The sequence below is a fragment of the Rhinolophus hipposideros genome (genome assembly GCF_964194185.1).
Source record: "Rhinolophus hipposideros genome assembly, chromosome: 8".
Lineage (NCBI taxonomy): Eukaryota > Metazoa > Chordata > Mammalia > Chiroptera > Rhinolophidae > Rhinolophus > Rhinolophus hipposideros.
The window spans coordinates 45535849-45557691 of NC_138054.1; the positions used below are offsets into that span (position 1 = coordinate 45535849).

At 35.0% G+C, this 21843-nt stretch overlaps 1 protein-coding gene across 3 annotated transcripts; it reads left to right on the plus strand.

Moving 5' to 3' along the window:
• Nucleotides 1-1168: 1168 nt before the first annotated feature.
• On the plus strand, nucleotides 1169-19050 carry DEPDC1 (DEP domain containing 1; the record flags this gene model as incomplete). 3 transcript variants are annotated; one of them, XM_081054659.1, is made up of 12 exons in its annotated part: nucleotides 1169-1222; nucleotides 3060-3325; nucleotides 6046-6202; nucleotides 6619-6737; nucleotides 7177-7307; nucleotides 8754-8801; nucleotides 11457-11597; nucleotides 12873-13727; nucleotides 14146-14318; nucleotides 16324-16500; nucleotides 17560-17745; nucleotides 18459-19050. In XM_081054659.1, 12 exons carry the CDS (start codon nucleotides 1175-1177, stop codon nucleotides 18597-18599), a joined length of 2442 nt encoding a protein of 813 aa, XP_080910785.1. In that variant the 3' UTR covers nucleotides 18600-19050. The 3 variants fall into 3 exon arrangements, with proteins under 3 accessions (XP_080910785.1, XP_080910784.1, XP_080910786.1); XM_081054658.1 differs by having other exon boundaries at nucleotides 1175-1222; nucleotides 18465-19050; XM_081054660.1 differs by lacking the exon at nucleotides 12873-13727 and having other exon boundaries at nucleotides 1175-1222.
• Between the last annotated feature and the right edge of the window lie 2793 nt (nucleotides 19051-21843).

Here is a 21843-nt window from a genome sequence, read left to right on the forward strand (position 1 = left end):
TTTGTGGTGCCTTTCCACTGCAGACCATTATACCACTCCTCTCTAGAACATTTTCTCTTACCTCTTTTTGTGACTAAGTCATAACCTTTCAAATTGCTGCTTAATTTCCCAATTCATACGCCCACAGCTGCAAATCACTCAAGCAACCTCTCAATCTTCTGTACTGAATGACCGACTCCGAGCATCAGTTTCACGCTGGTGATAAGAGTGTTAATTACGAGTATGAAGTCCCAACTCTGCCAACAGGATCTGAGACTTCGGGCCAGTCTCCTCAAAGCTTGGAACTTAAGTTTTTGTCGTTTGCAAAATCGCGGATTTCTAAAACCCCGTACATCGCTCATCATGATTTAAACATAACCAGGATTCTTATGTACAGATACGGTAGATTTTCTTAAGAGAAGCCATTTGACAAGTCTTACAGAACCTTGCCCAACCAAGCCCCTTCCTGTGCTTATGGATGTCACCTGCCTCTTGCACTCTGTCACTACCGAATTCAGGGGAGTTTCATCGACGGTTCTGCACTGGGGAGAACGGCATGATGGCACCTGCTAAACTGTAGGAGGGGGACAGCCCTGCAACAAATGCCAAGGAAGCTTTTTAGAAGCAAAACCAAGAGCTTTGTTCGTTGAAAGCTACGCCCCAGGGATGCCCTGTTTGACACGCTAAGCACTGCTGAAGATTCCGTAGGGCCGGGCAGAAAAGGCTTGGGTTTGTTGTTTTCTTTTCAAATTTCAAATTCCCTGAAACCAAAAGCTGGCCTCCAAACAATCCTGTCTGGGACTAAACAGCCTCACCCGTTCTGAGTGTGGAAACAGGACTCCTCCTCGCCAGCCACCGCCAGAGGGAGAAGCAGCTCCAGGGAAGCGGGCGAGGCCCGCAGCCTCCCTCGCCGGCCCGGCCCCCGAGCCGCGCAGCCCGTGCCGGCCACCGACGCCACCAGTCACTGCGGGGAGAGGCTCCCCCGCCCACGCCGACCACGGCTCGGGCTGCGGCGCGTCACGTGATCGGCGGCGTAGCCAATCGGCGCGGGCTCTGCGGTATTCAAATCGGCGGCGGGGCGGACGGTTGCACCGAGCGACGCCGGCCGCCGGACAGCGGCTGGGAGGTGACTTTCCGCCGCCAGGCACGGCGCCTGCCGCTGACGGACCTCAGGCGGACCACCCGGGTGGGCGGGATGGAGAATCGGAGTGTGCCTCCTGGGCCCTACCGGGCCACCAAGCTGGTAAGGCAGCGCGAAACGACGGCACTGGCCAGCCGTGTGATGGCCGCCACCACTTTTACGGGAGAACGTTCGTCGTTTTCCTTTGCGCGAAGGGAGGATGCATCCCGGAGCCCCTCGTTTCGCTGACACAAGGAGATGGAAAGGAATGAACCGGTATCGCAAAACCCCTGCGGGACGGGTCCTGCGCCCGGCGGTCGGAGCATCGCCTGATGCCTCGTTAGGCGGCTCGGGTTCCGGGGTTGGCGGCGTCCCCTGGGAGGTCGGAGAATCATTCGAGGGTAGCCGCTCCCCGCGCCTCACCTTCTACCCCCATCAGGTTTCGACAAGAATTTAGAATGAGTTCCGATGCTGTGTGGCATCAGACTGGGGGCAAGCCCAAATGCGACAGCTTCGTTCGGCTGGCCCCGTCGCATTGAAGGCAGGGTGTACCAACTGAGTGCCACGAGGTGACAGCTGATTATTTCAAAACTAAACCCAGAATGTAGCGCTGTTGGCAGTCACTGTATTGGTACTTGTACCCAGTGCCGCGGTCATTTGGATCTTTGTCCTAGAGGATCCTGTGCCCCCGGTTATGTGACAACAGCAGAGACACTTGACTTCTGTGGACCTCAGTGTCTACGCTGGTCCAGCAGGGCCGATGATACATGTCCACCCGAAGAGATTTTCAGATATGTGAAAGTGTGTTATGTTCTGTAGAGTAAAAAACACTTTGTCCTCTGGATGAACTGCAGCTCGGTATGTTTCTTGAATAAAAATTCATGTACAGAACGTGGAGGTGTGGGAAGAAAATAATACAGTTATTGTGTTTTCAGCCATTCAATTTCACGTTGCGGTGTTGGGGACACTAGGTTAGGTAAGTGATAACATAGCTAAGCTGTGGCTTAGCTGCAGTTACAGATTTCTTGACCTCTAACGTAGAGGTCAAGAATCCTAACAGTAGGATTTTTCCATTAAAAAGTGATGTGCTAATTCTACACCGCCACCACCTTCATCTCCACTGTTAAAGCTGCTACAAACCTAAAAGTCTGGGTGATCTGAGGACAATTTGGAAAATGTGAGCGTCTTTTAAAAATGTAGATATATCACAATGTCATTAAATACACAGTGAACTTAAAGCTTACTTAATTTACTCCATCTGTTCTATATTCTCTATTGGAATCTTCACATAAGAGATAAGATAGTAAACATATAAACAATTTTAATATTAAAGATATTTTACCAGTGAAACTACTGCGGGCCATAATATTTGGCCAGCATAGAAATTACAAATGCAGGTTCTAGAGTCAATCAAATCTGGGTTTGATGGGTTCATCACTTACACTAGCTGTGTGACCTTGGCCAAGTAATTAAATCTCTCTGCTTCATATTCCTCATCTAAAAATGGAATAATAATAGTATCTATTCACAGCATTGTGAGAATTAAAGTGCAATAATGAATGTAAAGAATATTGTCTGACACAAATGCTACCAGCATATTAATATTATTTGAGATTTTTAAAAAAACAGGAATAAATACTTTCTCTATTGAGGACTAAAGGCAACTTTGTTGCAGTTCTTCATTATTCCTAGGTTTTCTACATAAGCCACTCAGCCAATGAAGTGATTTTAGTCTAAAACTTTTACCAAAAAATATTATTACAGGAGTAGAATTAATAAAAATAAATCAGTATGAGATATAAAATTTTCTATAGCACAAGTAAGATTAATGATTTCTTCATGAGTTTTTATGATGTAGTCAGATTTAAAGAAAAATTTTTTCTTTATCATTTATTTTGAATCAGTTAAGAAGTTTCATTTTTGTTTAATTTTTTAAAAAATATTTTCCTTTCTTTTGCAGTGGAATGAAGTTACCGCATCTTTTCGAGCAGGAATGCCTCTGAGAAAACACAGGCAACATTTTAAAAAATACGGCAATTGTTTTACAGCAGAAGAAGCTGTGGATTGGCTTTATGACCTATTAAGAAATAATAGCAATTTTGGTCCTGAAGTTACAAGGCAACAGACTATCCAACTATTAAGAAAATTTCTTAAGAATCATGTTATTGAAGATATCAAAGGTAGATGGGGATCAGAAAATCTTGATGACAACAGTCAGCTGTTCAGGTACTGAACAAAGAAATAACTGCATGACTGAATTATTTACGATAAAGTTTAACTCCACTTCTATTATACTTTTACTAAAACAGCAGTTTCTTCAGGAGAAGTAATGTTTTCTGTACAGAACTGTTCTTAATCTAATCAAGACCATTTAGAAGTTAAATGTAGTTAAAGTTAATAGCTGTACAATTCAAACTTTTAAAACGTTAGAGATTACATACGCATATAATAGGGAGGGAAGAGTGAGATATTACTTCTGCATATTTTGAAGCTATGTAACATTTCAAAGACAGATCATTATTAACCTTTAGTTTCATAGATTCAAGAATTACAAGAGAAATTGTCACAGGTCCTTGCTTTCAAGTAACATATTCTTATATAATCTAAGAATACATGTGATACGATAAATAATACCAAACTTTATATAATAAATAACAGAAGAAATATACCACAGAGTAAAGAGAATATTAAATATCTATAAAAGGCCTTGCTTTATGATTACATGTTTTCTTATTTCTAAGCAGGGTAAGTATTAGCTCCTTTTTACAGATGAGGGAGCTGAGACCATGCTTGAGCAAATTATGTTCCTTCTGTCTGAAATATGTCCTTCTATCTTGAAACACTATACCCAGTTGTCAGACTAGTAAATATATTTTTTCTCATATCAGCTCTATTGTAGGCGCCTCTGCTGAGCTTTTCTGAGTCCCTCAGGCCACATAATTGCTTTTTCTCTCATGCACCCAGGGTTCTTTGTTATATTTCCATTAAACTTGGTCTTTGAATTCAAATATCTGCTTTGTTTTCCTCTACAGAATAGTACTTTTCAAATGAAATGTCATAGAAATTGATTTTTTACCTGTTACGATCAAAGATGATTTGTGCCATAGACGTAAACTGCAATAACAAGAATATGAATAGTTCATTTTGTATAACACACTAGAACTCTTTCCTCTTAATTACTCCTTAGTCACCTTTGTGGGCTCCTTTGCTGGCTCCTGCCCATCCTTTAGCTGTTACTGGTTCTCAAGGTCCTAGACTTGTCTTCACTTCACCTCTTTCCCTGGATAATCTCATGCCATGTCTTCACCTACTTTTCTCATAACTTTCAAACCTCCAACCTAAACATCTCTCCTAAGCTTTAGACCCATTTTTTTTTTTGCCTATTAGACAGGTATTTCAAATGCGGCATATGGAAAATCCCTGTCATCTCTTAACCTAATAGTTGTCATCTAATATCCATATCTTAATGAATGGCACTATCTTCTCTATAGTTGCCTTGGTCCTTTCCCTTTCTTCTTCCTTTTAATATGATTTCATTATCAAACCATTTCTATTGTGCTGCCTCAGTAGTTCTCACCTGTCCACTTCTCTCTCCACTGAGAATATTTTCATTAGACCATTATTCTCTCTTACCTCGGATTCTGCATAACTCTTCAACTAGTCCCCCTGCCTCTAGTCTTTTACAATAGTAAATAAACTATGGAGTACTTAAAAATAAAGTTTACCAAAAGTGTGTAAGTCCTTACTTGGGAAAATTTTTAAATTATAGTGAAGGTAATAAGTGGAGAAGGATATCCTTCCTATTCATGAAAAAGAAGACTTAGTATCATAAATAAGTCACTTCTTCCCAAATTGATACATTCAGTACATTTTCATTCCAAACCCCTATATAACTTTTTGTAGAATTTGACAAGCAGATTCTAAAGTTTATTTAGTGGGGGGAAGTCAGAGCACTTTAAAAATTAAAATTCTACAAGAAAACAGAAAAAAATAAAATAAAAATAAAGTTTATTTAGTAACGTAAAGGTCAAAGTTAATTTTGAAGAACAAAGAAGGGGGAGAATTGCCTTACCTGATATATGGGCTTAAATTAAATTAAAATAAGTACTCAGAATACGGACCCATGTAGATATGGGAACTTAATATAACTTATACGTGGATTAAATATTTATATATGAAGATAAAACTCTTAGAATATAAGAATATATTTTTAGGATAGTAGAATAAGAAAGAATCTCTGAGGTCACTAATACTTATGCATAAATTTAATGGATAATAAAAGATACCATAGAGTGAAAAAACATTGTTTTTGTTTATTTATTAAAAGTATAAAAACATGAACAAGAAAGAAACACTATAGGTTAATGATTTCCTCTTAGGAAGAGAGAAAGAAATAAGCAAAGAATTTCTTTCCTTTAAAGAAACGAATGAAATCTTTGATAAAATGTAAGTTGCATTGGTTGATGGTTACATACATAGATGTATTATATTCTGTACTTTTTTTGTATCTTTGAAATAATTTATATTAAAATGAAAGAAAGAAAAGCATTATAATCAAAAAAGTAACACAGACAAGTTCTGAGAATTAGAACAATCACAGTCAAACAAAGCGCAGAAAATATATACAAATTAGATGACTCATGAAAGAAATTTAGAAAATGTAATATTCTAGAACCATTTTGTATGTGATACCTCTACAATAGAACTTGATTCTAATAATTGAATTATTCTAAAATAAACTTAAAATGTGCACAGTATACTAAAGAAAGCAGGAAACTATTAAAATATGTTTGAAAAATTTAATGGGAAAGTCAATTTATCGAATTTTCATTCCTTGGTGTCAATAAATGTAAGTAAATCCAATTTTTGTGTGATTTTTAAGATAAATAGACACTAAAAGTTTGTTTCTGATCTCATTATTTAATTACGTGTTATTCTTAAACCAGGTTTCCTGCAAATTCTCCACTTAAAACTCTTCCACGAAGGCATCCAGAATTGAGAAAAACCAGCATAGATAATTTTTCCAAAGATAAAGACAGTATTTTTAAATTACGAAACTTATCTCGCAGAACTCCTAAAAAGAATGGATTACAATTCTTTCAGGTATCCCTTTTACTAATCACTAATTTAAATATAATTACCATGTGCTTCATAATAGTATCATTAAAAGTAAATGGTTCATTAATATTTGAGGCCAATAGTTGAAATCTTAACCTACATTATATTCTAAAAATATATATGTAAATTTTTTGGAACCCATAGAAACAATAAAAAAATGGTAGTAAGACATGCTTGAAACAGTAATAGTATAATTTAAGCATGTTTTATTTAAAATTGATTTGAGGTGCTGGGGGCAGTTGCAAAACCAAAAGCTTTATCACCATATGTTACATTATTTCTTCAGGTGACACTTACCTTATAGCTCCACAGTGATGCTTTACTAAATATTGGGAGTGGTATCTGTTCAATATATCCTTAATTTGAGCATAACATATTAAACCAAATAATTCTGTTTTCAGGAAAATACAGAACACATGAACTGTGAAATAAACAATGAAGATCAAGAAAACTCGATTTATAATAGAGAAATAAGCCAAAAAGACGTTGAAGAAGTTTGGAGATATATTATTCTGATCTAGTAAGCTAAAACTAAGCTATAACCAAGTACTGAAGATGTTTAGAATGTTAACTTGATGTTTTCATCAAGATATTCAAGTGGAAAAAAAAAAAACAGAATTGTTCTCCAACCTTACAGTTTAACCTGTATCTGTGCTTCTTAATAAATGGTCTTGTTATACATAGTACTAGTACAGTAGAAATAGAATGTTTTCAGTATGATTTGCTTCTCTTTTGAATCAAAGTTGTAGCTTGTTTGGGGTCTGTTTTGGAATACTTAAAAGGTTATTAAAATAAACATATTTGAAAGTGGATACTAAATATAAGCCTGCAAAGTTTGATTGCAGAAAAAAACAACAAAATATTCTGAGGGCTTTGTTTGCCAATCAAACTCATATTTATATTCTATTCCACTTATTTTATGAAGGAAAAAAAAGTTTGTGTTCTTTTCTTCTATTTAGCCTGCAAACGATTTTAGGTGTGTCATCCCTAGAAGAAGTCATAAACCCAAAACAAGTAATTCCTCAATATATAATGTACAACATGACAAATACAAGTAAACATGGAATAGTTATACTACAAGACAAATCAGGTTGGTATCAATAAAAGAAGTTGGAATATTTTTAAACTTGCTAACAAAGGTTGTAGGTATTGTGGGGGTGTACAGAGACCACAATGTAAAAAGCAGAATACTTTAATTGAGAGAACATCAGGGAGACGATTGTCTCATCATAGGTGCTTTAGCAATCACAGTGGAATACTACTATATATAATATATGCTATTATTTTAGCTCTTAAGGTAGATTCATGATATTTTTTAAATGACAGGGTTAAACATCCAAAACGTATGTAAATATAATTAAAACTATTGATTAACCACATTTTATTGAGGACCTATAATGTGCCAGGCATTGTTGTAAAGATTTAGTGATAAACAAGAGGGAAATGGTCCATGCCTTCCTAGAGCTTACATGAGTAGTTATATACAGATTTAAAGGGCTCAAGACATACATGTACATAAAACCAAAGTAACACACAATACAATAATCCCAAGCTCTTAAGACCAGTATTCTAAAGATCACTGGCTTTGTATTTTATATTATGTTATGTTTTATATTATATTAATTACATATGTTTATATAATGAGTTGCTTTCAGGTATAAGATAGGGAAATAACTTAAGCCAGATGCATCAGAAAAGTTAAATTACAAGAAACGTATCAACAAATCTAGTCAAAATGTTGAATCATTCTTTTATAATCAGTGCTGTCTATAGAATTAATTGACATGCATTACTTTGTGTTTCTTTATGTGGGCAAGAACTTGGAGGTTTTAATTGTAGGAGCAAATAATAAATGTCAAAACGTAAGAGTTTTATGTTGTATATGCATTTGGCTTTGGACCATTCCCATTTTTCATTACCTAAAATAATTAACAGTATGTGTTCTCATCCAAGCTTTCTATTCTTTGTAACCATACACTTTTCAAGTCAAGTGTATGTGTGGTTTTTGTGTATGTATCCAAAAACTGCTAGATTTTGTGCAGCATATTTCAGTTAGAGGCAATTAAAATGTTTGAAGCAGACCTCACTGTGAAAGTACCTTGTATTCAAATACAGCTTGTTTCAGTCATAGGTCTCACTCAAATCAGTAATATTCAAACCGCATAGCTATAGTGAGTACAGAAATGCAGATAAAGAAAAGATGGTGGTAGTGGATAAAGATGAATATTAATTTTTTTCTGAACCACCCCCCCAAAAAAAAAATCATTAATTTTTGATTTTTGGGTAGCTAATTGTTTTATGTATCATGGCAAGAGTCAAACTCAAGATCCCTGTAACTTTTTAAACTTGTATTTTAAAATAGTGTCTTGGCCCTATGTCTGTGAAATATATAATTTTTAATCCTGGCAATACACATATCCATATATACATGCATATATACATACATAATTGTATGTAATAACTTAAGTTTTAAATATTCATATAGTATCATAAAAATGTGACTTATTATACAATGTTAATTTTTGTTTGTGTGTAGATGACCTTCCTCATTGGGTGTTATCTGCCATGAAGTGTCTGGCAAATTGTAAGTTAAACTATCTCCCTCTCTCTATATATATACATAGATAGATAGATAGATAGATAGATAGATAGATAGATAGATAGATAGATAGATAGATAGATATGTGTGTGTGTGAATATATATATATATATATACATGTATATATGTTTTATAATGATAGTATTTAACAATAACTGAGAAAATTTTTTAAATAATTTGTTAAAGTCCTGATAAAATTAAAGTATGTCTTTATTCTTGATGTTTAAATGAAAATGTGGAACTGATTACATTTCTTTGCATGTGGAGTATGTTATATAGCCCTTTACTTTTTCTATGCAAATGGTGATTTTATAATTCAAGTGCACCATTTATGGCTCAGTTCTCATATGTCATAAAGTCATAGGCCTGAGGATCTGAAAAAATTTTTAGGTGTAATCTACATCAGTTGCCTCAGTGAGGCCCAAACATTTCAAGTAGCAAATTATAAGTAAAGCAGCTTATAAGTGGAAAGTTTCAGTCAGAAATGAAGTCTCATAAAACCCACTCATGCCTGTTGCCAACGTACATGACTTCAACATTCAGGTGCTTCATGACATGCTTCTACTCTACAGGATATATTAATGGGACTTTTATGAAAAATGATCTGTCACTAATGAGCAAATCATTTTTCAGCATTTCATTCATCAAGCTTTTTTTTTAGTGATGAGTATTAGTTGATTTTTATAATTTAAGATCCCTGTTCAAGCACACAACCCTAATTGCTTTCAAAATCAATTTAAAAAATGTGCAGAGGTGTGTGCTTTTAAATCATCAAAAGTTAAATTATATTTTAATAATTTTGTCACAAAGGTATTTTTCTAGTTCTTATAAAATTAGTATTTTATTAATGTTCAGGGTAAATATAGATTCCCTTGTCTGACTGGGTTTAAATATGACAAAACAACAGACTAACTAGCAATAAAGTAAGTAATACAAGTTATAGATTTTATTTATTAAATCGAGGTAAACATCTTGATCATAATCTTAAGATTTTTGATTTTCTCTTTCTACCTTTCCCCCCTACCTAACTGCCCTTTACTCTCATGTCTTCACTCATGGTTAGCAGCTCAGATAAGCATACTTCCAGGGATTTCTCTGATAGCCCATTTTCAGGGATTTGTGTCCTCCATTTCTTCCCAGTTCATGTTACACCTAAATGATACCAAAGATATAACTTACCGGGTTCCAGTTTAATGACAGTATACCTAGACAGAAGAAATATTAAGATTTTTAGTTGTTATTTAATCCCTCACAATAATCCTGTGACATATGAGATTCAGTGATCAGTATACTATTACTAATTTTTTTTCTAGAGAGAAAATTAAGACTTAGAAAGTCTTCTAGTACATTAGGAGCTATGTATTCAAACCTAGATTTTTTTAACTATAAGTTCTATACTTTTAATTCCAGTAAAGTATTTTCTGTCTAAGAAAACGTTCTAATTATCAAATTGTTTATTCTATATATTAAGAATATTTCTTATATCCTCCTTAGAAAAATATTTATTTTGCTCTACATGAAGCCCATATTCGCCTTTAAGCTGTTAAATGTGTGTGTATGTGATTTGTTTTCTTTAATCCTTTTTCAGTATGTGTGCGCTCATACTTGTGGAGCCATACAAAGGTTTAGATACCAAGCAGAAAGAGAGATCATTTGGGTTTGGGAAGAGAAAGATTTGAACTTGAAAGATAGCATAGTGACTCACACCTGAATGCATACCGCAGTCACTTGAGAGACTTGCCAAAGATCATGATTTGGTATGTCAGGAATCTTTTTCTTTTTCTTTCTTTCTTTTTTTTTTTTTTTAACTATGCCTCAGAAGATTCTTATGGCCAAGATACCCAGGTCAGTGTTTGGAAACAACTGAATTAGTGAAGCAGAAGCAAATATTTTTAGGTCAGTAATCCAAGCTCCACCTCCATAGATTCTGGTCTGTATAGAGGAACTTATATTTCTATTAGGCACATTGGATGATTCTGATTATGTAGTCCATGGGCCACCCTTTAAATGTTGTTGTCCCTCAAGGTCCAAGGTATTGCTCTCACTTTACACTACTCTAAGTTCTGATTCTAGTTTTGCCACCAAGAGCTCTTTCATCTTTAGCAAGTTACTCTGCTTCAGTTTCCTCATCTGTAACATGAGATCAGGTCTTCTGAGGAATACACTAATGAGTATGCATGGTGATTTCAATGTTAAGCTAATGAAACAGAATGTAAGTGAGGGCCATACATATCAGGCAAAATTGATTCATAAACATGTAAATTTGCAAAAGACAACTTGTAAGAATTATTTGCATCATCAAAATATTCTTTGCTTTATAAAATGAAATGTGATAAAATTCCATTAAAGTAAATTTCCCTACTGCTTTTAAAATATATTTCAAATTTTACTTTATATGCAGTTTCTCAGATAAATAAATACTAAACAAAATGCTAGTAATTGCTTGCAGTGATTTCTGCTGAGAAGATGAAGAATGAGATGTGCACAACCCTTTAAATTTTTGAATTGTGACAGAATTTCAGAATTTATTAAGCAAAGCTCCTTCATGAAATACAGGTTTTACTCTTTATAAATATATTTTTAAAATAAAATATATTTTGCTTTTTTTTTTTTTTTTTTTTTTTGCCTTCTACCTCTTAGGGCCAAGAAGTAATGATATGAATAATCCAACTTATATTGGATTTGAACGAGATGTATTCAGAACAATTGCAGATTATTTTCTAGATCTCCCTGAACCTCTACTTACCTTTGAATATTATGAATTGTTTGTGAACATTTTGGGTATGTGTGGATTTTTACTTATTATTTAAATTCATTTTATTAGACTTTTCAAATTTCCCATAATTTAAGAGATTTTAAAGTATAGGTAAATAAAGAAGATGGTAAGCTATAAATTATTTTAAAATTCGGTAACACTCTGTTTGCTGTTGTATTGTTTTCCACTAATTCAGATATATCATTCCATCACCAATTCGCCACACCAATTGGGTTTCCTACAATTCAATTTATTTCTGACCATAACTATCCAGAGCTAGCCCAGACCCCACAAGTTAAGGACAAAGTCCTTCAGTTCTGATACAAACTACCCAACGTTGGCGCAGACGGCACAGACTAAGGGCTCAGTTCCACCAGACGGCCCTCACTTCAGGTACTCGCTGCAAATGGGGTCCTCAGGCTCATACTTCTGCCCAGCTCACTACCAACTCAGAGGTTCCCACAACACTCCACAGGTTTAATAATTCACTACAGCGGCTCACAGACTCCGGAAAGTGCTTCACTTAATGATTCCCAGTTTATTATACATGGTCCAAGTCAGGAACAACCAAATGGAACAGACACAGGGTAAGGATGGCCTATGCAGAGCTTCCTTCTCCAGGAAGCCACCCTCCCAAGCACATCCATGTGTTCACCAACCTATAAGCCCCCTTAACCTCATTGTTTCAGAGTTTCAACGGAGATTGCCATACATAGGCATGATTGATGGATTCACTGCAGACTGAATTAAATCTCTAACCCCTTTAGGGAGGTCTGAGATTGGCAGAAAATTCTAACCTTCTAAGCAAGGCCATCCCTAAATGACTTCATAAACTCAGATGTGCTCACATAGGCTCATTATGAATAACAGAAGACTCTTACCACTCAAGAAATTCCAGGGGTTTTAGAAGATTTATGCCAGGTACCAGAGACCCAAAAGACCAAATATATGTTTTGTTATACTTCAGCTATCTTATAATTAAGAGCTTTTTAATAGTTCTAGACAGAAAGCAGATATTTAATGTATTTAACTCAATCCATTTAATTAGATTGTTGAAATAAATGTTAAACATACTGATACCACGAATTGAAAACCCTCTAATCAGTCTTGCACTTTGTACCTGAAATGTTGCATGTGTCCTATTTGAGTGGCTTCTGAATTAAGCAACTGCTATTTGTTGAACTATACTAACAATATATACTATAGTGATGCTTTATTTTTTTAACTTTACTGTTGTTTTTGTTTTATTTTTGTCCACTGTCATACAGTTGCATCTTAATTTTTGTTTCATTTCCTGGTAGTTGTTTGTGGCTACATCACAGTTTCAGATAGACCCAGTGGGATACATAAAATCCAAGATGATCCACAGTCTTCAAAAAGCCTTCACTTAAACAGTTTGAATTCCTTCAAATCAACTGAGTGTCTTCTTCTCAGTCTGCTTCATAAAGACAAAAACAAAGAAGAACCAGATACTACTGAGAGACCGCAGAGAAGCAATCATGGATTTCAAGAAAAACCCGCTAAGAAAATGCAGCTAGCTAATAACTTAAAACACCGAAGAGCCAGTGCTAATGACATACTAGGAGGAAGCTGTCATAGTTTAACAGGCTTAAGTAGTATGCATGTTCTAGCCTCTAACATCAAACCAAGGTGCTATTCTTTAGAAGGAATTGTAGATTTACCAGGGAGTTCAAGTAAAGAGGTCTCCAGAGTCTGCCATCAATCTGTTCTGAACATAGAAGGACTAAATAATAAACAAGTTTTAGAGTCTAAGACCAAACAGGAATCCATAATGACTCTTCATTCAGAGGAGAGTATTCAAAAGCCACTCTGTGTTGGTTTTAAGAGAACCTCTACTTTGACTGTTCAAGACCAAGAGGAAATATATAATGGGAAAAGCACATCAAAACAGCTTTGTAGATCTCAGAGTTTACTTTCAAGAAGTAGTACACATAGGAATAGTTATATCAATATGCCAGTGGCTGAAATTATCATGAAACCAAATCTTCGACAAGGCAGCACAAGTGTGCAAACAGTTGTGGAAGGTGATCTCGGAGAGTATAGTACCACAATCAATAAAAGACTCTGCAAAAGTACAATAGAACTTTCAGAAAATTCTTTACCTTCAGCTTCTTCTATGTTGACTGGCACACAAAGTAAGCTTGATGCTTTCAATGCATGTAATACTAACTTTTATTTTTTACTAACTGTTTTGCTTACCTGGCTTTTCTTCTCTTAAATCAGTTTTTCCCCCTCCAAAAGGAAAGTTTCTTACTGTAAAAGACTCTTGTCATGGCACAACCAAGATTTATTTTACTAAAGAACTTACTTTTCCTTCAGTTTCACTTATTCTGAATCATTTACTTTGTAAGAAGTGTAGAATGTTAATACTCCAATGGGTTATGAAGAAAATGAGAATCTTAATCATGCTTTTGAGGAATGTGAAAATTTCTAGGAATAGTTAAAAGAAATACTGAAATATTATTTTGCCTCGTGGTAACTGTATATGCTGGTAATATGAAAGCAACTAGTATTATTGATGATTTTTTTCGGGGGGGTAACTTTGCCTTCTAGGTCTGCTGCAACCTCATTTAGAGAGGGTTGCCATCGATGCACTCCAGTTATGTTGTTTGTTACTTCCCCCACCAAATCGTCGGAAGCTTCAGCTGTTAATGCGCATGACTTCTCGAATGAGTCAAAATGTTGATATGCCCCAACTTCATGATACAATGGGTACAAGATCACTGGTAAGTCAATTTCTTAAAGAAAGAATAATCCCTGGTTCATAAACCATAAAAAGGAAAACCAAACCACCTAAATGTACTATTTGAGTGATGGTGTGGTCTTGAAATCTTAGTTTCTTGGGTTAGAAAGATACTTAAATGCTTTCCTAGCAGCAAAAATGTTTTATTAATCCTTTGTGCCCAGTCTGTTCTACTGTCACTTCTTGATCTTTCCCTTGTATGAGGACTTGGGCTCTTCACTCATCCTGTATCACTTCATTGTCAGACCATATTCTACTGCCTTTTGCCAGTTCTCGTTGGTGGGGAAGGAAGAGGAGATGCAGGCGCTGTTGAAAGCTTAAGGGCACTATAACTCTGAAGCAGAGAATTAATGGAAAATAACATGTCCAGTAAGTCAACGTGTTTCAGAGATTGTGGTAATGGGAAAGTTGTGTTTGATGACTTATGTGAATTAGGATGGCACGTCCTTGTGGACACGAAGTTGGGAGAAACTACTGTGAAGCTGTGTCAGGCTCTTGAGGCTGAGGGGAGAGGCATTTATGTGCAAATATTAATTGGAAATGAACTTTTGACTATATATAGTATCTCTATTCTCTCTCTCTCTTTCCCTCCCTCTCTCTCTCTCTCATGAGCTTCCTCTTCCTCACAGTGCAGTTTCAATTTACAAGACGTTTTCATAGCAAGGAATCTGGAGCTAAGGTCTGTTTTTCCACTTATTAAGGGCAGTTCTTTAACAATGATAGACCTAATATAGAGGAAAAATTATTCTTGACTAATTGTAGCACTGTTGAAAAGCATAGGGAAGTTTATAGGGGAAGCTATTTTGAGAAACATGAGTAGAAAGAAGGTAATTCTGGTTTTACACTTTTTGAGTTTGATATTATAGGACATCCAAATGATATTTATCCAACAGAATGTTGGAAATATGCGCCTGGTAAATAAGGATCAGGGCAGAAGGCAGACGTTTTTGGAGAGGTGTTACCATGTTTCCCCAAAAATAAGACCTAGGCGAACAATCAGCTCTAATGCGTCTTTTGGAGCAAAAATTAATATAAGACCAGGTCTTATATTATGTAAGACCCGTTATTATGTTATGTTATGTTATATTATACCTGGTCTTATAGTAAAATAAGACTGGGGCTTATATTAATTTTTGCCCAAAAGATGCATTAGAGCTGATTGTTCAGCTAGGTCTTATTTTGGGGGAAACACAGTAGTTGAAGCTATGAAAGTAAATGAGCTCCACAAAGCTGAGAAAAAAAAAATAAAAAGCTGAAGACGAGGAAGAAGATGTAAAAACCTGCCTGACATGGAAGAATAACATCGAAAATATTTCAATTCAGTATGCTCATCATATATTACATGCAAAATACTTCAAATAGAATTCCGAAATTCTAATTATTCTAGAATGAGGTGTGTGTGTGTGTGTGTGTGTGTGTGTGTGTGTGTGTGTGTGTGTTCCTTACAGTTCGTAGGTCATATGGATATGAATAAGAGTAAATGAGCTTTGAAACATAAAATTTATCTCAGAATTTGAAGATCCCTTTTGATGAAATTGAAAAATATATGTATTAATTACATAGCATTAAAAACTGTGTTCCAGTTTCAAAAGATAAATGATGCCAACCTTGTAACCACTAACGTTTAGGTGTTATATATTCTCCTTATCTGTGTGTTTGTAGGATCTACTTAATGCAACAAGGTGTTGTTCTCTAGCAGCCTTTAAGCAACATAGCTATATGTTATGAATGGAACTTACGTTATTTTTCTGCTAAAATTGTGACAAAATGGAAGAAAACCTATGCTTTTTATAATCCTTTGGAATTATATTAAAGAAATACTTAACAAGTACTCTACAAAGAATAATAGACATTCTCACCTTTCTAATATTGTCCTCATTTTTAAACTGAAGTCTGCTTATCATCTTATCTCAATACTTCAGCATAATGCTAGAAGTTACTGATAATTCTAACTTATATAAAAGCTCAGGTTTTTAATATGTTTCTAGATGATACACACTTTCTCTCGGTGTATTCTGTGCTGTGCTGAAGAAGTGGGTCTTGATGAGATCCTCGCTGCAAGATTAGTTTCTTTCTTAATGGATCATCATCAGGAAATCCTTCAAGTACCCTCTTACTTACAGTCTGCAGTGGAGAAACATCTTGACTACTTAAAAAAGGGCCATGTATGTATTACAAGTCTTAAAATTCTCTGATTTGTCAGTTGCAAGTGGCAAACTCATCTTGAACTAGCCTAGTCAAAAAGAGGCACTTTATCAGCTCACATAAATAACCACTAAAAGTCAGGAATAGACAGACAATAGGACTCTGTTTCCATCCCTCCATCTCTTATTTCCAGTTTGGTCCTGTATTTGACAAATAGCCCTTCACATGATGGGCAACATGGTTGATTAAAACTCTTGAGTTACAGATTTAATTTTTGCAACCCAAAGGGAAAAAGAGCTATGCCAACACTTCCATTTTGAAAAGTACTTAATATGGACTCTGACTGGCCCAATCTAGGTTAAATGCACATCTTCTGGGTTGTTGAGGGTGAGTGGGTTGGAGAGAGGACCATAAACAGATGGGAAGAGAATCTGTTCTTCAAAAAATATGACGATAGAGGGGTTACAAAGTGAAACTGTTATAAGAAGGAGGGAAAGAATACTGAGCAGCCAAAAACAACAGATGTTTACTATCTTTGATGTTTGGATGCCTAGCACATATATTCATGTTTCTTCCCATATGTACCATTCTAATATTGCCCTGACTTATCATTATTATGACTACCCCTACAGTTTCTTTCTCTTAGCAACAGATGTATAGGCTCTTCCCATGCCCCTCAAAAACAGTAGATGAATACTTTAACTGTTACTGTGTTATAACATGTTTTAAGAGGAATTCAAGTACCACTTCTATTGTTATTGTTTTGAAGTTAAAATAATAAAATCCATGGTTAACAGTAATGATGATAGCTACCTTTGTTTAATACTTACTGTATGCTAAGTACTTCATGTACATTATCTCATGTCATCCCAGGACATTGTACAGACCAAGAAAAGTTAAATAACTTGCTGAAAGTTACAAAGCGAATAGGTTGTGGAGCTGGTATTTAGACCCTACATAATGTGTTGAATGTTTCGTAGCAAAATAATAGGTACTAAAACCCATCAAAAGAACATTTGACCAAATAGTAACATGACCAGAATTAATAGACTTGGATTGTTTTATTTTGTTTACTACAGATTAAAAATCCTGGAGATGGACTGATTGCTCCTTTGCCAACATATTCATACTGTAAGCAGATTAGTGCTCAGGAGTTTGATGAACAGAAAGTTTCTATGTCTCAAGCTGCAATTGCAGAACTTTTAGAGAATATTATTAAAAACAAGAGTTTGCCTCTAAAGGAGAAAAGGAAAAAACTAAAACAGGTAAGAGAATGAGCATATTCTCAATCATTGAGAATATTTGATTTAGACTATTTGACTAAGTATTTCAAATAGGCTATTGCTGGTTATTATTTCATAACACTTAGAATTTAATTTCTCGTAAATATTTTGGATCTTAAATATTGGATGTATAGGCTACATATGACCACCTGCCTAGTTTTACTCTTTACCCTTAAATTTTAATAATAGTAACAGGTATATGCCTTTACTTCTGGTGTTTTGTATGATTATAGCTTGGATCAGCCTAGGAAACCAATTACAAAATTTGAATTGTGTTACATAATTTTTAGTGACTCATCATTACCATTTAGAATTTTTAGCTCTATACCAAAAACCAGCAGCCACAGAAGTTTGGTAAGTCCTCCAGGTCTGAGACACTCAAAGAAACATGAAATATGCTAGATCCCTGTGATCTTCATAGGCTTTACCAGTGGGAAGGAAGAAAGTCTGGAATTTAGGAGGATATTTAGCAAGAGAAGAGATCCTAGAAAGTTAATATTAACTGAGATCTAAGATACCTTACAGTGTACCTTTCATATATGAAAAGGCAGGGAGAAACAAGAAGAAACTGAAAGGACACTCATCTCTGTAATATATGTTGAGAAAGGTACTGAATTCTTTTAAAATGTTGTACACTAGCGTCAGCTAGGGTAATCATGTTAAATATACTCTGAAGTCCTCGACTTGTTTTTAAGTTTCAGAAGGAATATCCATTGATATATCAGAAAAGATTTCCAACCACGGAGAGTGAAGCAGCACTTTTTGGTGACAAACCTACAATCAAGCAACCAATGCTAATTTTAAGAAAACCAAAGTTTCATAGTATAAGATACTAACTGAATGAAAAATTATGGAATACTTGTGGAACTTTAGTAAATGAAGCCATATCTAAGAATCCATCTACTAAAAACGAAGTCTATTTATTAGTTAGTTTTTTCTAAATAAAATACATATAAGGATGTGCCAAACAAAATAGTTTTTATCAATTTAAGACTGCTAAGAAACTAGTGGATTCCAACTGAGAAAAAATAACAATGGGTGATACCAAATATTTTAACCAGAAACAACCTTTTGTTTTTTTATACAGCTACCATGGAAAAGCTATTATTATGTGTGCTAAAATTATACTTACTTGAATTTTGAAAACTGACATGTGTTCAGCAAGATTTAGTTGTAATTCTGTTTTAAAAGAAAACTTATCAGCACATGTGTTTATGGATATTAGCTTAAAGAACTAGTTGTTTAGAGTTACTTTTGTTTCTACTATGTTTCCCCGAAAATAAGACCCAGCCGGACAATCAGCTCTGATGCGTCTTTTGGAGCAAAACTTAATGAATATAAGACCCGGTCTTATTTTACTATAATCTAAGACCCAGTCTCATATAATATAATAACATAATATAATACCGGGTCTTATATTAAGTTTTGCTCCAAAAGACGCAAAAGAGCTGATTGTCAAGCTAGGTCTTATTTTTAGGGAAGCACAGTAAGTGTAAGAATGTGAAGACTATTTGAAAACAGTGAATTAACTCTCAACTGCTAAATGTTGCACTCATATCTTTTTCTACTTTTGATCTATTTATGTATGTGTGTGTTTTTGAAATATGTATATATATATAATAAGACTTTGGTTTACCTTAAACATTTATCCTAACTGCTTCAGTCATTTAGTTTTTTCAGTAAATATCTTTTGCATTCTTATGTTCATGAACCTAGAAGATAGAGATACATAGAAGTGTAAGGCAATCATGTATTCATTCAAAAGATATTTATTTAGCAACTGCTATGAGCCTTTCACTATTTCAGATTTGTTGAGACAATGCTGAATAAAACAAAATTTCTTCCCTTAAAGTATTTATTTTCTAATCAAGGGAGATACACCTAACCAGTAATTAAAATAACAATCCACCCCCTGAAATCAAGTCATGGGAATTCCTTCAGTTGAAGACTGACCTCTTTGATTATGGAATAATTCTCTAAGTTAGTATTTTTCAAATTGTTGCATATTAGAATCACCTGGAGAGTTTTAAAATAATATATGCTGAAGCCCTACCTTATACCAAATAAATCCAAATTTTAAGGGATGGTATATAGGCATCAGTTTTTCAAACTTTTAGGTGATTCTAACATCCAGCCAACTTTGAAAACCAGTACTTGAAATACTTTTATAACGTAAATGTCAAGCTGGTGGCACACTGGCTTTTTTATTGGAAGAAAATGCTGGTATAAATGCCTCTCCTAGTACAAGCGGTTCCAAATTTAGGTCTGATTAACTTAACACAAACTTGAAGCAGGTTTTCTTCCGTATTTTACTCTACGATTGTTTAATATCCACTCCTTAAGTGTAAAGATGTACATAATGCCTGGGATATAATAGACACTGTTCAATGACTGTTCTGATTTCTCAGTGTCGTACTATAAAATGACAATGTTCCATTTGAAATTACTATTTTTATTAAAAATTTGAACAGAAAATGAAAACTATCTTTTGCCCAGAAACCTTAGCTATAAAATTATTGGACTAAATTAGAATTCTTTCCACCGTGTTTGTGTGCTACAACTTTTTTTGTTTAAAAGTGTGTAATGTGAATGATGTTGCATATTAAGATAAAAATATTATGGGTTTTGTAACAATTTTGTTTTTGTATTTATTGATTGATATTAAATATATAAACATTATAAAAACATAGTAATCATCTGCATTAGTGATGAGATCACAAAATATAAGGTGTGTCACTTTAATAATGTGAACTTTGTGAAGTCAGCTTTGAATCCTGTGCAATTCACTATGTATCCTCAGACCAGTTACTTCTCTGAGTCCTAGTCTTCTCATCTATAAGATAAAGACTATTAATAGTACCTCTCTTCCAGGATTGGTGTGAGGATTAAATAGAATAATGCATGTGAAGTGTTTAGCACAGTATCTAGTATAGAATGAGCACTCTATAAATATTAGCAGTTATTAAAATTACTTAGAATTAAAGCACTAGAGGAGATCTCACAAAAATATTCCCAAGTGCTTTGGGCAGTCTAGAGGTTTCTGTTGAGTACTAATTGGCATAGGGCAGGGTGAAGGAAGTCAGCTGAGTATTAATCCACAAGGCGAAGGAAAGAAAGACTGGAAAACAGTAAACCAAACAATCCCTGGAACTCACAGAGCTGGGAATAGGTCATGTTCCCATCAACCAGAATGGAGAGAACTTAAAATGCCTGAGGCATTGGGTAGCATGTTTAGAAGAGTTGTGCTTTTGCAGTGCAGCCAAATCAGCCCAAGAATTAAAACTGTAGAGAGTCCGGCCGGCCCGGTGGCTCAGGCGGTTAGAGCTCCATGCTCCTAACTCCGCAGGCTGCTGTTTCGATTCCCACATGGGTCAGTGGGCTCTCAACCACAAGGTTGCCAGTTCGATTCCTCGACTCGGTGGGTTGTGCCCCCTGCAACTAGCAACGGCAACTGGACCTGGAGCTGAGCTGCGCCCTCCACAACTAAGACTGAAAGAACAACTTGAAGCTCCCTCCACAACTAAGATTGAAAGGACAACAACTTGACTTGGAAAAAAAAGTTCTGGAACTATACACTGTTCCCCAATAAAGTCCTGTTCCCCTTCCTCAATAAAATCTTTAAAAAAAAAAAAAAGGAAAAAAATACTGCTAGGGAATCACCCTCATAAATTTTAAAAACAAGCCTCAAAGTGTTCAAGTTGATCTTCAAGTAGCTTCCTGTGTGCCAAAACAAACTTCAATACTTTAAAGAAATACAACAAAATTCAGCATTCAACAATGTAAGATTCACAATGTTCAGCACCCAATAAAAAATTATCAGACAGACAAAGAAACAGAAAAAAATATAACCCATAACCAGGGAGGAAAAATCAATAGAAATAGCAATGACAGACATTTTAGCAAAGTTATTATAAATATACTCTTAGATATAAAGAAAATCATGAATATAGTGATAGAAATGGAAAATGTAAAAAAGATGTAAATAGAAATTCTAGAGATTAAAATGAAATACACAAAATGAAAACTACATGGAATGAAATTTAAAGCAAATTAGATACAGCAGAAGAAAATATCTGTAAA